At 34.9% G+C, this 22,500-nt stretch overlaps 2 protein-coding genes across 4 annotated transcripts in view; one reads left to right on the top strand and one right to left on the bottom strand.

Annotated features, from left to right (window-relative positions):
• The window catches only part of LOC135197942 (uncharacterized), a 121,268-nt gene extending 106,969 nt beyond the window's left edge, over nt 1-14,299 (top strand). For 2 of the 3 annotated variants that reach the window (XM_064225223.1, XM_064225224.1), the window contains exons 4-5: nt 13,717-14,014; nt 14,217-14,299. In XM_064225223.1, the coding sequence (XP_064081293.1) occupies nt 13,717-14,014; nt 14,217-14,230 (312 nt within the window). In that variant the 3' untranslated portion in view covers nt 14,231-14,299. Of the gene's footprint in view, nt 1-12,418; nt 12,521-13,716; nt 14,015-14,216 lie in introns of those variants that run through there. The other variant, XM_064225225.1, reaches the window with a different exon arrangement.
• LOC135197582 (uncharacterized) lies at nt 5,456-9,799 on the bottom strand. The gene is made up of 3 exons (XM_064224625.1): nt 9,688-9,799; nt 8,234-8,456; nt 5,456-5,552 (listed from the first exon to the last, which is right to left on the bottom strand). The coding sequence occupies exons 1-3, from the start codon at nt 9,700-9,702 to the stop codon at nt 5,533-5,535; spliced, it is 258 nt and encodes an 85-aa protein (XP_064080695.1). The 5' UTR covers nt 9,703-9,799; the 3' UTR covers nt 5,456-5,532.
• Nucleotides 14,300-22,500: the final 8,201 nt, after the last annotated feature.

Raw genomic sequence — 22,500 nt, forward strand, 5'->3', positions numbered from 1 at the left:
CAATCAGTTTCCAGGAATTCTGGCAGTAGGCGCAATTAGCTCTGAGGAATCATAACAGTAAATACAGTCCATCTATTGGAAAACCTGATAGTTGGTGCAGTCAGTTTCAAGTGCACTCTGACAATAGGTAGAGTCACTTGCTAGGGAAATCTGATAGCAGGTGCAGTCACTTACTATGGAATTCTGTCCGTAAATGCAATTGTTTTTTTATGTATTCTGATACAGAATTATATCAATGTCCGAGGAATCTTGATGGGTAACTTCCTCCTTTATTTTCGTTTTGAATTACAGGGGAATCCTATATTATTCTTAAGCTGCTACCGTATCAGAGGAATTTGCTGATGTCTTATAGGAAAAGATGTAGTTGTACCTGAATGTATATTTACTTAAGGTAATGTACAATCAGTTTACAGGGAAATTTTCTGATTATATTTTTCTTCCAGTAAGAGGACAGTGGAATCCTGTGTGGATGCATAGACTTGAGGTATATTCTATTTCTAAAGAAAGCAACTCAGATCTTACTCCATGTACGTCAGGTTCTAGTTATTTCCGCGATAATCCTCCATGATTATGTGTCTCTCCTATCAAAAGGACAGAGGTCTCCAGTGTGAATTCGTATTTTCTTCTTTTTAAGCTACAGCCAATTTCTATGGAATTCTGACTGGTATCCCTCACGGCCTTAAAAGCTTAGCAGCTCTTTGTAGCTTAGATTGCATCAATTTCTAAAAATATATATATTTTTTAAAGTACTGGTGTTTTCACTGGTGGGAAATTATGCTACTTGTCTAATTATATCATATTTGTATGCAGAATTTCTTGTGAAATTATGGCCAAAAGTTGTGTAGTTTGATGCATCATCGTTGCCACTTGTTTATAATGATACTTAGTAGGAAATATACTTAATAATAATAATAATAATAATAAAAATAATGATAATAATAATAATAATAATAATAATAATAATAATAATAATAATAATAATAATAATAATAATAATAATAAAATAAATTAATTTGTGTATTACAATTTCTGCTTTTCTGTAAAAGACCTTTCTGCAATTAAGAGGACCTAGGTAAGAGTTGATTGAATTAATATGAAAAATTTTATCAAGATAAATTCCCCTATTCTTAAGATCTGTTGTGAAGACAAGCAGACATAGACACATGTAGTACGCGGTTGAAAACAATTTCCGCTTCATCTTCGTTGACGGAGATCATGTGATAATAGATAAGACGCAGTCTAGACTTACGAACCTGAGGGAATCAAGCGTGTTCTTATACATATATTGACTTCCTGTTCATAAATATTTATTGCCTGTGTATAAATATTCACTTCCTGTTCATAAATGCCCTCCATTATGATATCGCTTACATCACCTGAGACTGTGGAGTCTCGCCGCCCAAAATTTCGGTAATGGGAATTTTCGAGGGAATTTTTTCCGACCTCCTGTTTGGTAGCTCATTTTCCACATAAGTATAATAATGAATTTTCCTTCGCTTTCTTTTTTTTTCTCTCCCGAGGGAAAGTGGATGGGGAAAGGAATAACATGACATTCTGCATATTCATAAAGGCAGAGGACAGCCCCATGCTGCTGCAGCGTCACTTTGGAATATTTTGTGAATTAGGAAGAAATTTTGATGTTCTTAACGCCCAGGATATTTCATATTGGAAATATGAGTGATTGTCTCTCTCTCTCTCTCTCTCTCTCTCTCTCTCTCTCTCTCTCTCTTCGTTGGTTAGTATAAGGGAAGTCTTTGATTTTCTTAACGGCCTGGACATTTCATATAGAAACATGAATGGTTGCTCTCTCTCTCTCTCTCTCTCGTTGGGAATTGGTCCCAGGAAAGTCTTTAGGATGAAATTGCAACCCTCATACCCTTTCTTTTGACTCCCAGATGTTGCTGGTATACTTGTTCACAGTTGGGTCGACCACTGGTTTTTTTTTTTTATATATAAAAAGTGACTCCAGAAGGGACCATCCTTCCAGTCTTCATCAAAACTGTATTCGGATGAGGCTGCTCAACATGCACCCTTCTCCACCATGGATGGAACCCATGACAGTCGAATAACTACCAAGTACACGATTCCAGATCTCAATAAATATCTTAGGTTGAAGTTGTTGCCCCACGAAGTTGTTATGTGTATGTGTGTGTGTGTGTTTGTGTATTTATATGCTTACACACATACAAACACACACACACACACACACACACACACACACATATATATATATATAATATATATATATATATATGTATATATATATATATATATATATATATATATATATATATCTATGGATATATATATTCATTTTCAGATAATTGAAATAAAAATAGAAACTTTGAATATACGCAATCAATCTCTCTCTCTCTCTCTCTCTCTCTCTCTCTCTCTCTCCTCTCTCTCTCTCTTTTGTTGAGAGAAGAGATCCATATGGGGTTCTGTCAATTTATTGAAAAATTCTGGAACTTGGAAAAAGGAGAAGGAAGCCGCGGGGAGGGAGGTAGGGAGGGACGGAGGGAAGGAGGGAGGGAGGGAGGGCAGGAGGGCAATGTGAAAGTCAAATTTCAGAGGGTAGAGAATAAAGGGCCCCTATCCTATATGTGCTTCTGGTGCAGAAGTAGTACTCGCAAAGCTCCGCATAAAGGACGTGTAAATTGCGCGATTCCCGTACGCTTTATCATTCTCAGCCACCACAATAGCTATCTTCTGAAAACACTCACTAAACTAGGGAAAACCGCTGGAGTTTTGTCACTTCCCATTGGAGATATTTGCATATGATTGAGGTCGCTGTGGCCCCACAATTTGGTAAAATTTGATTAGCATACCCTTCAAGTGCATCCCAAAGTTGGCCGCCCTCGCTTCCCTCATTGCTTCGGACGGCTCCAAAATGAACAGTCCTCCTCCTCCTCCGAGGACAGAAGGAAAGGCTTCGGGGATCGCAGGGGCTTTCGCCCCTGCTTCGTCGTCTTCCCCCTTTCCAGCGCGAGCGAAAGATTTTGGAAAGACGAAAGTCTCTGGCGGAAGGAGTAGCGTGTGTGTGTGTGTGTGTGTGTGTATGTGTGTGTGTGTGTGATTGTGGAAGGGGGTTCCAGGGGGTGGGGAAGGGTGGTCTTGGGGTAGGTGGAGGTAGGGAAGGAAGTTTCTGTCGCTGGATTTGTCTGTTCCCATCTCTGATTTTGTCACCACTTCCGTCGCCTTTTCCTCTCTCGTCTGTCCGGAATTTCAGTAAATATTTTTTGCTACGCCTGGTTTCAACCGAAATACAGTACTAATTTTTCCTCACTCTTTTTTCCTTCATGATATTTTTTTTTTACTTTATGGAAATGTACGTCGTTGTAATAGAATGTACTGTACTGAAGGTGGAACAGCATATTTTAAGGTTCTGTATTTAATAAAGGGGAAGTTTTAGGTTTATTTTTTCTTTTTTCTAGTGACAAGTGGTTAGTATTTAGGAAGTTCTAATTGCATCGTATATTTGTGAAATGAGTATCAAGAACACTAATTTATTTGCCAATAACACTAAATTGCTAAATGAATTAGCAAGAATTGTAATGTTTATACTGATTTGTCAGTATGTGAGAAACCTTTCTTTTATCAGAAAAACACAAAAACGTTTACTCCTGCACATGGACACACACGCCCGCACACACATATAATGTGTATATATAATATATATATATATATAAATAATATATATATATATATATATATATATATATATATATTATATAATATATATTATTAATTAATTTAATTATATTAAATTATACTGCTTAATTCTGACTTATTGAGAAAGTAGGAGATAATAGAAGGATTGTTAGGGGGCAAGAACAGTATGTAGTATTTCCACATGAAAGATGGTGGGGACTGATGAATTGAATGTTAAGAAATACTTGTGTTTGAATTCCAATATAATTTTGGAAAGCTTTTGCATGCAAGGACCCAGAAAGAATGTATGATGTGGAATATATGAATGTTAGAGTGACTGGTTTGCTAATAAGGTCCAGGGTATTGGTGCGTATATTGTCTCCATGGCTGTTTGATATCTTTACAGAAGAAGCGATGTTAGAACTCAGAGATAAGACGTAAGAAGCCAATGTCATGCAATGGAATAAGGAAACGTAGTACAAAAAAGGTGATGAATGTTGATATAGATAATGGAAGGACGGACAAAGTTACTTACTTCCTTATGTTATTTTGAAGCGAACTTAATGAGTGATACAGGATGAGAGATAAATCGCACACTATGTGGAGATTGGAAGGTAGGATGGTGCATGCAAAGTATTTGGAGAAGGGGAATGGTTATCAAAACTAAATTTATTGATCAGGAAGGGATCATTGAGCCAAATCATCTTCATCGAAGTGAAATGTGGAAGGTAAATAAGAACAAAAGAAAACATCAGCGTTATCCAATTCTTTCACTCCTTCCTCCTAGCATTTATAAGATATACACCCTTTTCATCAACATAATTGTTTGACCATTCAGAGTTTTCTGATTCTTCCTGTCTTCATCCCTCCTAAAAATACACCCTTTTCATCAACATAATTGTTTGACTATTCAGAGTTATCTGATTCTTCCTGTCCTCATCCCTCCTAACACAGGTAAAGTATACATCCCTTTCATCAGCATATCGTTTTACATTCTCCCGATAATTCCAAAGCAACTCAGAACTCCCAAATCTACCTTTTGATCTATGATAACCTTCCGACATATCCTCTGTTCCTCATTTCTCACCATTCTAGTCGTTTTTACTGTCCATATATTCGGCAGACCCTTCATTTCAAGTTTCGATCGTTTTTCTGTTATTTGTGTTCTGCGTCCCCACTTCACTTCCATAAAGGAGTGTTCGCTCAGCAATCCCATCATGCATTCCAACTTTGACTTTCATCGAATACTTTTCAATTCCCAGTCACTTGTGTACACCCTGGTAACTTCCTTGCACTCTTTCTCTGTTACTCACCACTTCTCGCCACCTGTTATCTTTATTTACACTTACTCTTAAATACTTAATCAGCCACTTTGTAACCTTACTCTTAGTCTATTTACTTTCAACTTTCTCCTTTTACAAACACCTTTCAACTTTCACTAGTCTTGACAGTTCCTCCTCACTAGACCTCAGTCAGTATTGTAAGACCTGCAAACATCACCCACTCGACAACCTTGAAAATATAACACGCCATTAAAACCCACTTTCACGGCTAACCAGGTAGTCTCCCATCAGTATATTCTATTGCAGCTCCATAAAAAAAAAAAAAAAAAAAAAAAAAAATATATATATATATATATATATATATATATATACTATATATATAATATATATATATATATATATATAACATGGGTGTGTGTCTGTGCTAAGCAAAAAAAAGTAAATCTGCATTGCATACCATATGACATATATTGGTAAATTGAAAACTACAGATTGGATATGAATAAAAGGGAACAGAATAACTTTTTCAGTTTATTACCACATAACACCTCAGAAATTTAATATTCCTAGCGACTGTAGATTAAGATTACCAAATTTATTTGCCGTAGCCGTAACCTGCGAAAGAATGAAAGAATCATTTAGTATATTATAGGTATTTTGAGTCTGTGTAAAGGAAAAAATGGGTTGTGAAATATATAATAAAAGGTATTGTTTAAATTGCATTCGTAGAATTATTCTGTTTCTTTGAAGCTCATATTATATACTCCGTGTGAATGGTGGTGTTTTAAATAAACGTTTGAAAGAGAAGATATTCACTGTACCCAGATATACTTTTCAACAAGGTTTGGAAAAAAATGTTCAAAGTTTTAGGCAGCAATTCTTATAAAGACAAATATTCATAGTAACCTTAAGCTAGAAGTCAACAACGTTTTTATGTGAATATCCGCAATCCCCTGAGCTCCTTGTCGATTATTTTTGAAGACGAATTTTCTCAGTACAGTGAAGCCTTGTCATCAACATTTTCAAGATAAATATTTATAATACCTTGAGTTACTCGTCACCATTTAAAGAGCAATATTCATAGTGCCCAGAATTACTCGTCAACATTTAAAGAGCAATATTCATCGTAGCATGAGTTACTATTCAGCATTTAAAAAGCAATATTCATCGTAGCCTGAGTTACTCGTCACCATTTAAAGAGCAGTATTCATAGTACCCAGAATTACTCTTCAACATTTAAAGAGCAATATTCATCGTAGCATGAGTTACTATTCAGCATTTAAATAGCAATATTCATTGTAGCCTGAGTTACTCGTCAGCTTTTAAAGAGCAATATTCATCATACCCAGAATTACTCGTCAGCATTTAAAGAGCATGAGTCATTGTAACCTGAGTTACTCGTCAGCATTTAAAGAGCAATATTCATCGTAGCCTAAGTTACTCGTCACCATTTAAACAGCAATATTCATCGTAGCCTGAGTTACTCGTCACCATTTAAGGAGCAATATTCATCATAGCCTTAGTTAATCGTCACCATTTAAAGAGCAATATTCATCGTAGCCTGAGTTACTCGTCACCATTTAAAGAGCAATATTCATCGTAGCCTGAGTTACTCGTCACCATTTAAAGAGCAATATTCAACGTTACCTTAGTTAATTGTCACCATTTAAAGAGCAATATTCATCGTAGCCTGAGTTACTCGTCACCATTTAAAGAGCAATATTCATCGTAGCCTTAGTTAATCGTCACCATTTAAAGAGCAATATTCATCGTAGCCTAGTTAATCCGTCACCATTTAAAGAGCCAATATTTCATTCGTACCAGCTTATCTCACCTCGAATTTAAAGAGCATATTTCTACCTTTGTGTCCCCCTTTAAAGAGCAATATTCATCGTAGCCTGAGTTAATCGTCACCATTTAAAGAGCAATATTCATCATAGCCTGAGTTAATCGTCACCATTTAAAGAGCAATATTCATCGTAGCCTGAGTTACTCGTCACCATTTAAAGAGCAATCGTAGCCTGAGTTAATCGTCACCATTTAAAGAGCAATATTTATCGTAGCCTGAGTTAATCGTCACCATTTAAAGAGCAATATTCATCATAGCCTGAGTTAATCGTCACCATTTAAAGAGCAATATTCATCATAGCCTGAGTTAATCATCACCATAAAGACAATATTTCATCGTTTAGCCTTTTCAAGTTATTCGTCATTTAGAGCAATCTAGCCGAGTAATCGTCACCATTTAAAGAGCAAATATTTCGACCTAGTTAATTTTCGTCACCATTTAAAGAGCTATATTCATCGTAGCCTGAGTTACTCATCACCATTTGAAGGGCAATATTCATCGTAGCCTGAGTTACTCGTCACCATTTGAAGAGGAGTAGTCATCATACTTTCATTTAAAGATGAATCTTCATAATACTCTGAGTTACTTGTCATAATTTAAAGGTGAATATTCTTAATACCCTGAATTACTCGTCACTATTTAAAGAAAAGTTTAAATAAAGGGCGAACATACATCATATACGGATGGTTTGTTATCTACACTTTAGAAATAGATATTCACAATACCGTCAGGCACTAGACGGAAAAATGTTAATGGTAGATAGCCACAGTACTCTGAGGAACTTGTCAGCAATGTCATTCACAGTACTTTGTAGAGTCCCGTCATTTAGAAATGATTATTCACAATTCCGTCATGCACTCGTCAGCAACGTTTTAAAACTAGATAGTCACAGTACCCTTGAAGTTCTTGTCAACATTATTCACAGTACTTAGCAGAATCCCATCCATTAGAAATAGATATTCACAGTACTGTCATTCACTCGTCAACAACAATTTAAAGGTAGATAGTCACAGTACCCTGAGGTTCTTGTCAACATGGTCATTCACAGTACTTTGTAGAATCCATAATTTAGAAATGATAATTATTCACAGTACTGTCAGGCGCTCGTCAACAACAATTTAAAGGTAGATAGTCACAGTACCCTAAGGTTCTTCTCAGCAACGTGATTCACAGTACTTTGTAGAATCCCATCATATAGAAATGATTATTCACAGTACTGCCATGCACTCGTCAACAACACTTTAAAAGTAGATACACACAGTACTCTGAGGTTCTTGTTAGCAATGTCATTCACAGTACTTTGTAGAATCCCATCATTAAGAAATGATTATTCACAGTACTGTCAGGCGCTCGTCAACAAGATATTAAAAGTAGATAGTCACAGTACCCTGAGGTTCTTGTCAACATTGTCATTCACAGTACTTTGTAGAATCCTATCGGAACTCACCACCACCGTAGCCACCAAATCCACGAGAACCTCCGTATCCGAAACCTCCGAAGCCACGGCCAAAACCTCCTCCGTATCCGCCTCCGAATCCATAGCCTCCGCCGTAGCCTCCACCGTATCCTCCACCGTATCCTCCACCGTAGCCACCACCGTAGCCTCCGAAGACTCCGGGAGCAGCCTGAACGGCGCCGAGAACAACAAGGGCCACTAGGACGGCAAATACCTGAAGGAGGTGTGGATGTTATGTCGTTAGAACTTTATGGGTTAATTAAAGGCATACGATAAACTAGGGGGCTAGTACCGTCAGTGCCCCCTCATATGGTGCACTGTAGGCATTACTGAAGGTTCTTTGCAGCATGCTTTCGGCCCCTAGCTGCCTCCCCTTTCATTACTTTTACTGTTCCTCCGTTCATATTCTCTTTCTTCCATCTTACTTTCCATCCACTCCTAACAATTGATTTATAGGGCAACTGCGAGGTGTTCCTCCTGTTACACCTTTCAAACCTTTTACTGTTAATTTCCGTTTCAGCGCTGAATAACCTCATAGGTCCCAGTGCTTGGCCTTTGGCCTAAATACTTTAATCAATTAAAGTCATACGATAAACTGGCGTCGCAATACTTGTGGCCATCGACGTCAAATAACGTGAACAAGTAATATCACTATATTGTGAATTCATTCCCATGCAAATTTGTGAAAGGAAAACAAGATGACGATAATTCTTGTGTATGATTTTTTATAACTGGCTTCACAGTTTATGCAGTTTAGCTCATGACAGTGATGTTCCTTTTTCTGATTCATATGAAATTATTTTAGGGCCTAGAGACCTAGGTAGGTATGGCAAAGGGCCCCCACCCCCACCCTACAGAAAAAAGGTATATAAGTAGAATGCGCCAATAGACTTTCGTCTAGAAAGGAGTTAAGGCAGCAAGATCGGAGTGATTCTCATTTTCACACACATAAACACACACACACACACACACACACACACACACACACACACACATATATATATATATATATATATATATATATATATATATATATAATAGCACGTGTGTGCATGCGTATATATGCATATATATATGTGTGTATTTATATATATTTATCTAATTCACTAAACATAGGAACAACATAAACCCAGGTCAGGATTCGAACAACCTAATTGGTGAGATCATTTCGTTTGCCGGTGGAACTCGAGTACTATGTACATATAGAAAGGAAATGGAGCCTTAGGTAATTGAGCAAAATATAGAAATAAATAAATAAATATAATAAATAAATAAATGGATAAATGTATTTCTTTTAACTCGCTTGAGGATGAGACTACAAAGTATCACAAGCATATTCGGCTTCATAAAAGATCCTCATGAACTGACTCGTTTCATTAATGAAGAATAACTGATTGATTGATCAAAATTAGCGTCGCAACACCAAAGCTTTCCTGTATACTTACGAACTTGGTCATCATTTTGTTGTGAACGAGAAAAGTTTCCACGTCAAGGAACTTCGGTCGAATGATGCTTTGAGCCACAACGCCCAAGTTTATATACTCTTCCTGGCCTCGGGTGAGAGACTTAGAGTGCTCGAAAAATAAATCAGTAAATAGATAAAAATGGAAAGGCTTCGTCGGGGCGTCGTTCACAAGGGCAGCTGGAGAAAGGCCGTCTCTAAGACGAACGGATCCAAATCCTTTCTCCCGATTAAGCGTTACGAGAAACTTGTAACCGAGATTCCGAGCTCATTCATTTCCATTCATACTTTCTTATCAAGTGTTTACCGTGACTCAGCATTTCCCTTTCGACGTTTCATCGTCACGGCAATCAGTGTTGTGATTTTTGTCGTAAAAATAAGGCGACAAAGGGAAGCAAAGAAACTTTGTTGCTAAAGAAAAAAATAAAAGAATGTCGCGGGTTGAAGTCTTCATTCATCTCAGACGAACAACCTTTGATTGACTTTAGGTCAAGTTTATTGTGTAGCGAAAATACTCATGATATATTCTCGATTTATCTATTCTTAAAGGTCAGAGTTTATTATTTTAATTTTATTACTTTCACATAAAATGTATGTTTTATTTTTTGTTTGGTATAAATATAGTTGGCGACCGTGAGAGGTAAATATTAAAGGAAAAAGAATAAGGTTTATTTAAGTGTTCCTATTCAAGTACATAGTTCTGAGTCACTTGTAATAAGATAATGATAAAGTTTCCCAGAACTATGCGCCTGATTAGTAACAAGTAAATAATCATCGCTCCTTATCCTTCCATAAAACCAGTTGAAAAAATAAATGAAATAGTGACAGAGATAAGATATTTTTATATCCTTTTGGTACTACTTGTTTTTATTTTTTGCATCTATTGTTTCCGTGAAAATTGTTAAACTTGATGTAATAGGATTTTATTTTTGTATAAACATGGGATTATGGCTATTTTAGAGTAGGAAAGAGTTAAAGAAGGCGGACAGCTATGTGAGAAGTGACCCGGTGTGTGAAAGAATGAAAGAATTGCATCTGGAGGCTTAGAAGGAATGCAGCAAAAATATTCCGGTGGTGCCCCTTGGAAGGGAACACTGTAGGTGGTACTCGGCTTCTTAATATTTATTGGACTTCTGCAAATATCTTCTTCAAGAGGGTAAAAGCCATCCATATTTTATTTGTCCTCTTTTAATTTTGAAATGTGTAACTTTTTGTATTTTCTAAAAAGTCAAAAAGGGATGAACCATTGATGACATGCACTTTTTTATTTGGTAATATCAATAATTGCTTGTAAGTATACTCCAGCGTCGTTAGATTTCACCAAGGTACTTTGAACATGTAACATTTGAAAGGAATAAAAATAGCTGAACTGAAAACTTTGAATATCCTTTTTAATACCTTCTTGTTTTTGTGTGGTAATTATTGTGATTCTCTTTAGTTCACTGTTCCATGATGGTATTCCAGATCGTCAATAAAAATAATAATAATAATAATAATAATAATAATAATAATAATAATAATAATAATAATAATAATAATAATAATAATAATAATAATTCTTTGTATATGCTCAATTTCTTCACTGCATTTGCTGTTAACTACCTTTAATGTAATTAGATGAGTCTACGTTTATATGTCCATTTTGGTAGAAAGAGGTTTACTTCCAACAACAACAACAACAACAACAATAATAATAATAATAATAATAATAATAATAATAAATAAAATAATAATAATAATAATAATAATAATAATAATAATAATAATAATGATAATAATTGAGTCTGTAAAAGTTACTTTCAGGTTATGTGTAATTGTTTTTATCCTTCGAACCCAACGTTGCTTTATTTCCTCCAGCTCATGAATAAGCGTTGTATATTGACCTGACCTCTGTGAGTTCTATGCATATTACCCTCATATTCATGAGGTCATACTTATTTTCACACGGTAGCTATGAATTTTCCTTTTACCAACTTTTCTCGAAGAATATTTAACTCTTCGCATACTTTTATTTTGTTCTCATTGTAGATTTATGGATTTGAAACACTCGAAGGTATCAAAAAAGTTTTTTTTTTTTTTTTTTTTTTTTTTTTTTTTTTTTAATCTGAGTTCCAAATGTTGTTGGAAATTCCATATTGTGGTGATTTGCGTTATCACAATTGATTTTTATCATTCATGAGTGATACCTTATTTAGTTATCGATTTTATCTATATACACGTACATGCGCGAGCGCGCGTACGCACACACACATATACACAACACATATATATATATATATATATATATATATATATATATATATATATATATATATATATATATGCATACATACATACATGTATTTGTAGATAAATATATTAGTTGATATATATATATATATTATATATATATATATATATATATATATATATATATATTGTTTGTGTGTGTGTGTGTGTGTGTTGTTTTTGTATGTGTATGTGTTAAAGAATGCTTATTCGAAAGCAGTTTACAAACTATTCCTGGCATCTCATTAAAGCCACCAGACGACCTGCTCTCCATCCATTGACACCAGATTTCGTGTGAACGGCTTCATTTGTATTGAGGGGACACCAATTTTTTTTTTCCTTTTTTTTTTTGGAAACATTCCAATTCCTGCTTGAATGTGACACGCCTCGCATTCTTCGGCGACCTGAACCAAGCGGAGAGTGAAGGGGAAAAGGAGGCTGATATAAAGTCGAGGTAAAAGGTGCTTGCAAGCACAGAGGCGTCTCGCTTTTTCCGAATCTCCTGATTTATCTCTTCCCTGCGACTGGCAACTATGGCACTGAAGGCTGTAGGGAAATCTCTCTCTCTCTCTCTCTCTCTCTCTCTCTCTCTCTCTCTCTCTCTCTCTCTCTAGACAGCAAATTAATGAAGATTGTCAGACCTGTTAAAACATTAAGATACACATCCATCGTATATATATATATATATATATATATATATATATATATATATATATATATATATATATATACATATATATATATACTATATATATAAACATGCATAATTATATATATTATATATATAGATATCTTAATAATTACTCCTCTCTCTCTCTCACCACCCCCCCCCCCCGCCCTCTCTCGCTCTCTCTCTCTCGTCTCTCTTCTCCTCTCTCATCTCTCTTCTCTCTCTCTCTCTTCATTAGGTTTTAAGGGGTAGTAAACAATGTCAATGAGTTGAATTTTTATGTACTTTAATATTTCAATATGGCTACAGATGTATAAACCAAATCAGGATATGCGCAAATTAGCATATCCTGTGAGATTTTCAAAATTAGTAAATGTAAAAGGGCGCCAGTCATATGTTAGCCGTATCGGTTTCAAGTTTGTTTAGAATATCAATAGGAATTGTGTGGGGGAAAGGGGGGGGGGGGGGGGGGGGGGGGGGGTGTCGGTGGGAAAGGTTGGCCTTTCATGCTATGTTTACTTATTTCGTATTCTTATTTCTAAAACTCATTTCTACAGTTAGTGAGCACCTGTTTCAGAATTGAATTATGCAATTGTTCATTGCTTCCTTTCTTTTGATTTTTAAACATTGTCATTTACATATTGATCGTTCGACTCAACTTTGACTCTGTGTACTTCTTTATTATCAGCAATAGTTATATATTAGGTTCTTAAAAACATTTGCTTTGCTATTTGCAAATAATGGAGCACTTGCAATCATTATTCAATAGGAATTTTACAAATACCATATCTGTCTTGTTTTCTAATTTGAAGTTTCCAGTAAATGTAAAAATTGATATATATAAAAGACTTGTAAACAAAATTTTAAAGATATTCAACACTCCCCAAAATAAATTTATTAGAGATATTCAACACTCCCCAAAATATATTTATTACATTTTTATTGATGTATTAATTTTGCCATTTAGCTATTTTCGATATCACTTTTTCAATTATTAGTTTCAAAATTATTTAAATTTTAAGGAATCGCTTATCATATTCCTGTCTGAAAAGCCATATCCTCTTTCACTTCCAGGTTGCGATCTTCGTGGCTACGGCACTCGTAGCCCTAGATGTCGTTGAAGCAATGCCTGGATTTACCGGGGGCGCCAGCATAAGCTACGGTGGCATTGGAGGAGGCGCCCACGGAAGCTCCTACGGAGGGTTTGGTAACGGTTACGGTGGTGGCTACGGCGAGGGATACGGGAGTTACTTCGGAGGCGCTTATGGCAACTCCGGCGGGCTGAGTGGCTCCTTCTACGGGGGCGGCTACGGCGGTGGCTACGGCGGGGGAGGATTTGGAGCCTACGGAGGAAGCCACGTGGGAAGTAGAGGTGAGAAATAGGTCTCATTATCTACTTATATGTTTAATAAAAAAAAGGAAATAAAAAAAAACGGATCTATGATAATAATTAGGATTAAATGCTTTCCTATAAAAATATTAAATACAAAAGCTATTGCAGGTTACATTTATAATTCGGTTGTAATTATTGATATTAATCTAAATATATTTATCTGTTTGTGTATCCTTTTCAGGTTATGGCTACTAGTCAGCTCGATCGTTGTAACCCGTCACCATAACAGATCTGTAAGGTTAATAAAGTTAATTTTAAGTATGATCTGAATTTTGATTTTCCTTAGACAATGTAAATGTAGGCTATCAGAAAACAATGGTCTGCTCATATTAATATATAATAAACGATTTTATGTTAATTTTTTCGGAGTCATTCCTTATCATTTATTCCACTTGAAGAACCATGTACATTATAAATTAATATATATAATACATATATGTTATATAAATATAATATATAATGTATTTATGTATATATATGTATATTATATATATACACACACACACGCACACGCACACACACACACACACACATATATATATATATATATTATATATATATATATATATAATATATATGTACACAAGAACACACACACACATATATATATATATCTATATATATATAATATATATATACATATATATACACGCAGAGAGAGAGAGAGAGAGAGAGAGAGAGAGAGAGAGAGAGAGAGGAGAGAGAATGATAATTGCGGTAAACTCTTAACCCTGGAATAACTGCACAAATACCAGCATGTTTTGCAATTGTAGTAAAGATGAGATATTTTTTTTTATATTTCCTGATTACATTTGTACAGCTACTAAAGTTATGTTAAGATAATTCTGCTGATCACTTCTCGTGAAAAAAAAAATTTATTTTTAACAGTAAAAAGACTTAAATTCTACCATACATCACTTTTTGGTGAGGTAAATGCAAAGCTCATCTTTCCTACGTAAGATTAGGGTTCACTAGCAGTAAGAGGAACGAGGTTAAGGGTTCGAATCCCGCCAGGGAAGAATGAGCATAATTTTCACATAGTGGAATTCGAGGCCTTCAGTGGGGCAGCATTATTGTATGTATGTATACATACGTATATTGATAGTCGAAGCTGCTGTAATTAAGATGATTAATTAGAAAATCTGTCTCAACGGTCGTGGAAGCCATGTATTGTCGTCATCATCTTTTTGGGTTCTGCTTTCAGTATGAATGCACCATAATGTAAATGCCTCTGTATCTCATAATTTTCTGTGATATATATATATATATATATATATATATATATATATATATATATATATATGTACACACACACACATACACACACACACACACACACACACACATATATATATATATATATCTATATATATATATATATATATATATATATATATATATATTATATATATATATATATATTCATATACACACACCCACAAAATCAATGCCGTTCGTTGCCAGAATTATTAATACGGCTTTCTTTCGCAACTTAATGGCCGGAAGTACCCCGGGTGCTTGACTTGACACCCTAAATTTTGTCATATTAAAATCAGCCTTCTCATCTGGCAACAAACGTAATATGTAGCATGAAGAAATATTTGAAATTCTTGACTTTCGAGTTTGTAAGTGCGAGGCTTGAGATATAGAATTATGTTGTTGGAATGGTGAAAGTATGTGTCAAGAACCATTGGAGGGCAATCACATTTGTAGAGTAAGTTGAGAATGTTAACCTGATGTCGAAATGGATGTGAAGCAAGTTTTTAGTGAAATCTGTGTCATTCACTAAGCAAAAAGTCTTTGATACAACTTAGTTGTTTTTACTGGACTTCACAGTGTGGTGGTCGTGCGTTCAAGCCCCGCTCATGGTTTGATAGAAGTCACTCGCGTAATAAAACCTTATCGTCTGTATGAGCTACAGATATGGTGTTTTTGGGAGCTCGAAAGTGGGAGCCCATAGCGAGGCTGAGTCACCAGCAGCAGCCATTGCCTGATTCTCCCTGGTCACAACGTGGGTGGAGGGGCGGGCTATAAGACGCTGGCCATACATGCATACTCCTAGACATAATGCAACAACGAAACGACCTGTCCCTGGCCCTCTTAGATCATGAACGGCCTTTGAGCCTGTAAACTTCTAAGTGATATGTGAAGAAGGTTATTTATGAAAATAACATTTCTACGAGGTTTGGTAAGTAGCACATAAATATGAAGCTGCTGATGAAAAGAGAATTAAATGTGGCATCCACAGAACACATTCATCTTCCTTTAAAGGAAGTTTTTAGTCAGCTCCCAGATTTGATATTTCAAATGGATATTATTATTAATCTTTGCGTAAGTAGTACTGAGAGGTCCGATGGATGTAATTTAATGTCTCTGGCATTATCTTGAAGATAGGAGAAGCTTTGAAGCGAATCAGTTTACTTCTACCAAATTCAGGAATAGCACACAGGTTAGTAAGAGAAGCATCACATAATATGAGAGAAAGATAAATTGATTATAACCACTGGGTATTTCAAGAGTTGTTTTGCCCACTGTACGAATATTATGAACATGATTACCCAAGGGTTTTCTTGTAACTTGATTGAGATGGTAACGGGGACCGTGTTTTTGTTCATCATTGCAAATCTTGTGTTTGCTGCATTATGTATTAACACTTTATATTTGTTGACTAACGTGCATTTTCCTCGTGTGATCCGGGCTCAATTTACATCTACTGGGGAATGCATAAAAAGTTCTCTTCATTAAAAATCTGATGTATCACTTAAAAGTTACTTCGAAAATTGTTTATATTTAACCGAAATTGGTTCGGGTTAGTTTTTGAGAAAACTTTCATTCTTCATATACATTATCTTCCCTGTAAGCGAGCTCTTTCTCTTGCAAGTTGACCTATACGCGAAATTATTTTTCCTTACAAACCATTAAATTACCCAATGATTAAGAAATCTTTCTCTTTTGCTATTGACAAGTTTGCGTATGTATTTATTTTTCCTTTTAATGGGATTATATTATTTATTTTTCTACTTGACTACGACTCTGAACAACAGCTGTGCTTTGGCGTGATGAGTTACAGGAAATTCGAGATACACTTCCGGGATCATTTTGAACACTTCGTCAACTTTGTATAACAATAATACGAATTTTGAGTATTTATGCACTAATGCAGATATATAAACAATATCACGATCAACAGAATTATGAAATATTAGGAAATATTTCATTTCTTCTTTAGCGGCCTATCTTATTTCTGGAATCCAGAACTGTGACTGTAACATTTTTTCGAAAAATATGAATGTATGCGCATATGTACCTAAATGATTTGCATGTGTTTACGCGTAAATGGATCTGCATCTCCTACCCATTTCCTGTGTATTCGTGAATGCGTGCCTATGCATATCTTGTATATATATATATGTATAGGTATATATATATATATATATATATATATATATATATAATATATATATATATATATATATATATATATATATATATATATGTGTGTGTGTGTGTGTGTGTGTTTCTGTAATATAATATATATATATATATATATATATATATATATATATATATATATATATATATATATATATAAATATAATCTAGTATTCTATATTTACCACAAACCACGAGCCTGATACATGTTACAGCTTACTCCTGCTTCTGTAAACCAAAGCAGTGTACTGTACCGAGAATTACTACACCCTGAAGTAAACAAAATCATATAAAGATTCAGCCGATAACAGCGCAACAAATACCTCGCTGGCATCATTATCTCCAGGGCATTTAATGTACAGGCACCGGGCATTGCGAAACTGCAACCCAGCCGGAATATCGAGAGGTAGTGATCTTACTTATTACTTCAAGAAATTAACCAGTGTTTGTTTTTCTATCATTTGCTCCTCTGTGTGAAGGTATAATTATTAATCTGGCGTCACAGCAACAATGGTTATTGGCATTGCGAAGATGGCCTTTTTGAGGTTAATTTTCTCGAGATATCTTTGTTCAATTTCCTGGAGATACTTTTGCTCTTATACTTTAGTCAGTCATTTTATAAATAATATTTTTTACAAGATCAGAGTAGTACAATTTGTTTGCTTTTGCATATTACCTCAGTTTGAGTAAGGCCGATCATTGGCTGACTTGTTGATGCTTCGTTATTCATAAATCACAATGTTTATTGGATTTTCTCTTACGATTTATTATACTACTTTGAAAACTAGTATTTTAATATTATAAGGGTTTTATTTGTCTCTCTATGTATATGCCTCTTTATGTACGAGTTTGCGACGGGCCAGTAACATATGGCATTTTAACTTATGGGCTATTGCTTGTAGTGGAATGTTTGGTTCAACGCCCCCCCCCCCCCCCCTCAACCTCTTCTCTTTCTCTCTGAAAAAAAAGAAATAAAAGTTTCAGAAAGTTATTTTTAAAACCTAAGATTATTTCATTCACGTGGTTGATTTCACTCGAGTTTGTATACCACTTGCCTGGATGTGAATGAACTTCGCCTCATTTACTAAAATTGACCATTACTCCTGCAATTACTACGTATACGATGGTAATGATTGTTCCTGTTGTTCATAAGTTTCTTTTATGAATGAGGCACTACGGTACTACTACTGTATACAATGCTAGAAATGCTAAAACGAAGCCACTGTTTTCCGAGTCAGACTCTGCAAGTGTTATATAATGAATAATTTTTCAGTTTCTTAATTAAAAGAAGCTCCCCACCACAGGTGACCTGTTAATGAAATTTGTTATCACGTGATTTGATCTGTCTCGTTATAAAAGTCTGTTGTTGTAATCAGGATTTATTATTCCAGCTAACCTGCTGATTACAAATGGTTAGTTATTTTAAACGTTACAAGACATAGTATGAGTAATTGCAATTATGAGTAAACGCGCCTAAGGATAGTATTGGTTCTAATGCTGGGTTTCAGGGAGTCGTGGATTAGCTTAGCTTGTTCTATGTTTATTGTTTGTGTTTTGAATAAATGAATGACTGAAAACTCCTTCTCATGAATGGTTCTATGAAGACATGTCTGTCACAAGAAGAAGAAGAAGAAGAAGACGTAGAAGAGTTGAAAATCAAGGGGTCATGGTACTTGGAAAACCAATTCTGGATTCCTTTGTGGAATGGAATATAGAATTTAAGCCAAAGGCCTAGCGCTGGGACATATAAGGTCATTCATCTCTGAAAAGGATATTAAAAACCTCGCAGTTGCACTGTGGAGCAATAGCTGGCAGACGGTGGATAGCAAGATGGAGGAAGGAGAATATGAATGAAGGTACAGTAAAGTAAACGGAATGTTACGGGTTGGCAGCTAGTGGCCGACAGGACGCTGCAAAAAAAAAACTTTAATAATGCTTTCAGTGCATCGCGTGAGGTGCACTGTCGAACTACCGCCTACACGGGGGATTTCTTTGTTATAGGCAATCAGATATATCGCCGAACACTAAAACTGTATCTTTTTAGTACAAGAGGTAATTACTTGTAGATTTAATTAGCTTAGACTATATATATATATATATATATATATATATATATATATATATATATATATATATATATATATATATATATATATATATTAGACGTAAATATTTTCATGCCATTCGCGACGTTACAATCGTAGTTCCACCGTGTTTGATGTCTCGAAGAAATTAATTTGCTAAATACTTCATTTTTTCCCCGTATCGTATCATTCCTATCACTCATACTTAGAGAAAATAGTTTGATCTCCCTTAAATAAAGCTCAGTATCTCAGACCTTTGCTATTAGTGGTTCTTAGTTATTACAAAAAGTTAATTGCACCTTTCGTTAAGTATCAAGTCAATAAAATGGGTATTGTTTTTTGGTTATTTTTGTCCACTTTGATAAATAACGAAATTATATTTCGAATTTCGATGCCCATTGTCCTTCGGGTTGTGTTGTCAGCGCTTCTCAGATGTGTTCGATCTAAGAATATATTCTAATAGTATGTTTACTTCACGGGTGACCTCAGTAGAATCTCTGGAAATATTTCATTGGTTTGTTAGCTTCTCGTTGTTGCTTTCAGAATCAGTTCAACCAAATAGCAGTAGGTCAGAGTTGGTGACGTACGTGACTGCGCGTAGAAGTTTGTTTACTGTGAATTCCTTATCAGTACCGAAACGTGAAAAGTATAAATAAAGTGAAAACCAGATTGTTCTAAACAAGGGCGAGGTAACATGAAGAAAAAACAAATTATCATTAATTTTGTTAAGGAGTATATATATACATATATATATATATATATATATATATATATATATATATATATATATATATATATATATTATATATTATATATATATATATATATATATATATATATAGATATATATATATATAATATATATATATATAAACTTTTATGGGTTGGCAAAGACCGCCTTTCATTATTCACGTATTGTTTACCCACTAGTATACGACTCGGACCATCCATTATGGAAGCGAAGCGAGTAGTACATTAGATCTAGATCTCATATTTTTTTTGTTTTGAATATTCCAGTTATTATCATTACATTTACTTCAAGTTAAGCTTTTATACGTAGTTAGACGTCTGATGTACATTTTCCCCTTCTCGTCTGCCTCTCTTTCTTCAAATCTTCAACTGAAAAAAACCCTTTGGGACACAACAGACTATAATAACCCGTGAGAGCTCCAAAGGGAAGTTAGCCAGCAAAGAGAGAGGTCATGGGTGTGGGTTTTTTCGATGTGTTATCCTTATCACTAAAGGCTGGGGATGAAGGAAACACCGAAATACTAAAAGTAGGTTCTTAATGTTTAAGCGAAGTGCACAAAATCATAGAGGTGCTAAATAATGTGCAAGGCAAGGAATACAGAGCGGTGCCGTACTGGCGAGACATGACTGCCAGACGGGCGAGATTCAGTCATTACATATCGTACATGACAAATACAAATGACATACATTAAATACATAAGGAGGTATATAAATGAATACGAAAGTTAGAGAATGCGATACATATTATACGTAAATGTTCATATATCGTGGTGAATGTTTCTTTCATTTACCTGCAATGGGAATAGATGATAATAATTAAATAAAGATGAGGGAATAGGAAATAAACCCGACATACCTGAATTCAGGAGGTCGTTAGCAGAGAGCAAGGATGAATTTGCTCTTCGATTAAACAGTTGGAGATTAGAAATTTCCACGACTGCTCATGGCAGACTTTTCAACACTTAAGTTGTAGCCAAGTTAAAACTCCTCGCAAACTGAGTAGCTAAACCTGGTGCTGTAAAACGACTCACTGTTTGCAGCAGCAGCAGCCTGAATGCTTTCCATCTCAACCACTTTCAATCCTTTTACTGTACCTCCTTCCGTATTCACTTCCATTTTACTTTCCACCCTCTCCTAACAATTGATTCATAGTGCAACTGCGAGGTTTTCCTTCAGTTACACCATTCAAACGTTTTACTGTCGATTTCTTTATGAGTGCTTGGTCTTTGGCATAAATTCTATATTCAATTCAATTTCCATCTCAGTTCCTAACCGGTTATGCAACGCCAGATAATTTGCGTTCAATCGATCAGTCCCATTCGGTCCAAGGGTACGTCCTAACACTTTTTCACCATAATGATGTTTAATATGAAGTATTTGTGATATGCTGTTAAAAACGCCATTCTTCAGTTTTAAAGAAGGCAGAATCGTCAAAGAAGTGATGATGTTACAAATTCCCATTATTAGAAAACTATGGAAGCTTTAATTTTCCATCTATTTCCTAACTTGTTAAGATTGAAGTTTTTCCAAATGTCCACATCCTCGTTGACAGAGTTAAAGAAGTTAGTATGTATATTTGCCGAAATCTTCCTTCGAACAACATTATATATATATATATATATATATATATATATATATATATATATATATATGTGTGTGTGTGTGTGTGTGTGTGTGTGTGTGTGTGTGTGTGAGAGAGAGAGAGTATTTGTGTGTTTGTATGTATGTCGTATATATTTATCACAATGTATAATATATACATATACATATATATATATATATATATATACTATATATATATATATACTATATATATGCATTGAGCTACAAATGTCCTCTAATATCCAATTCGCTCTACCTCGGAATTAACATTTTCTTATATGTTAACCAAATGGGAATTTTTTTAGTTTGTAAAAATTCCGTCCTCTCGTGGATTCGGTTGACATATATGAAAATATATTAATTCGAGGTAGAGCGCATTGGATATTTAAGGACATTCGTAGCTTAATGCGTGTTTGTGAATCATATTGATGTGATAAAAGTTCTTACTATATATATACTATGTATGTATGCTATTCCTGTATATTGATTTTTACTTATATTGATTCGGTTCATAGCATACCTATGAATACATGGTCACATACGAAACGTAATAACGATACAGTTATGGTTATTAACCCGAAATTGTCACAGTTTTTC

Source organism: Macrobrachium nipponense, chromosome 21 (assembly GCF_015104395.2).
Source record: "Macrobrachium nipponense isolate FS-2020 chromosome 21, ASM1510439v2, whole genome shotgun sequence".
NCBI classification, from domain to species: Eukaryota; Metazoa; Arthropoda; class Malacostraca; order Decapoda; family Palaemonidae; genus Macrobrachium; species Macrobrachium nipponense.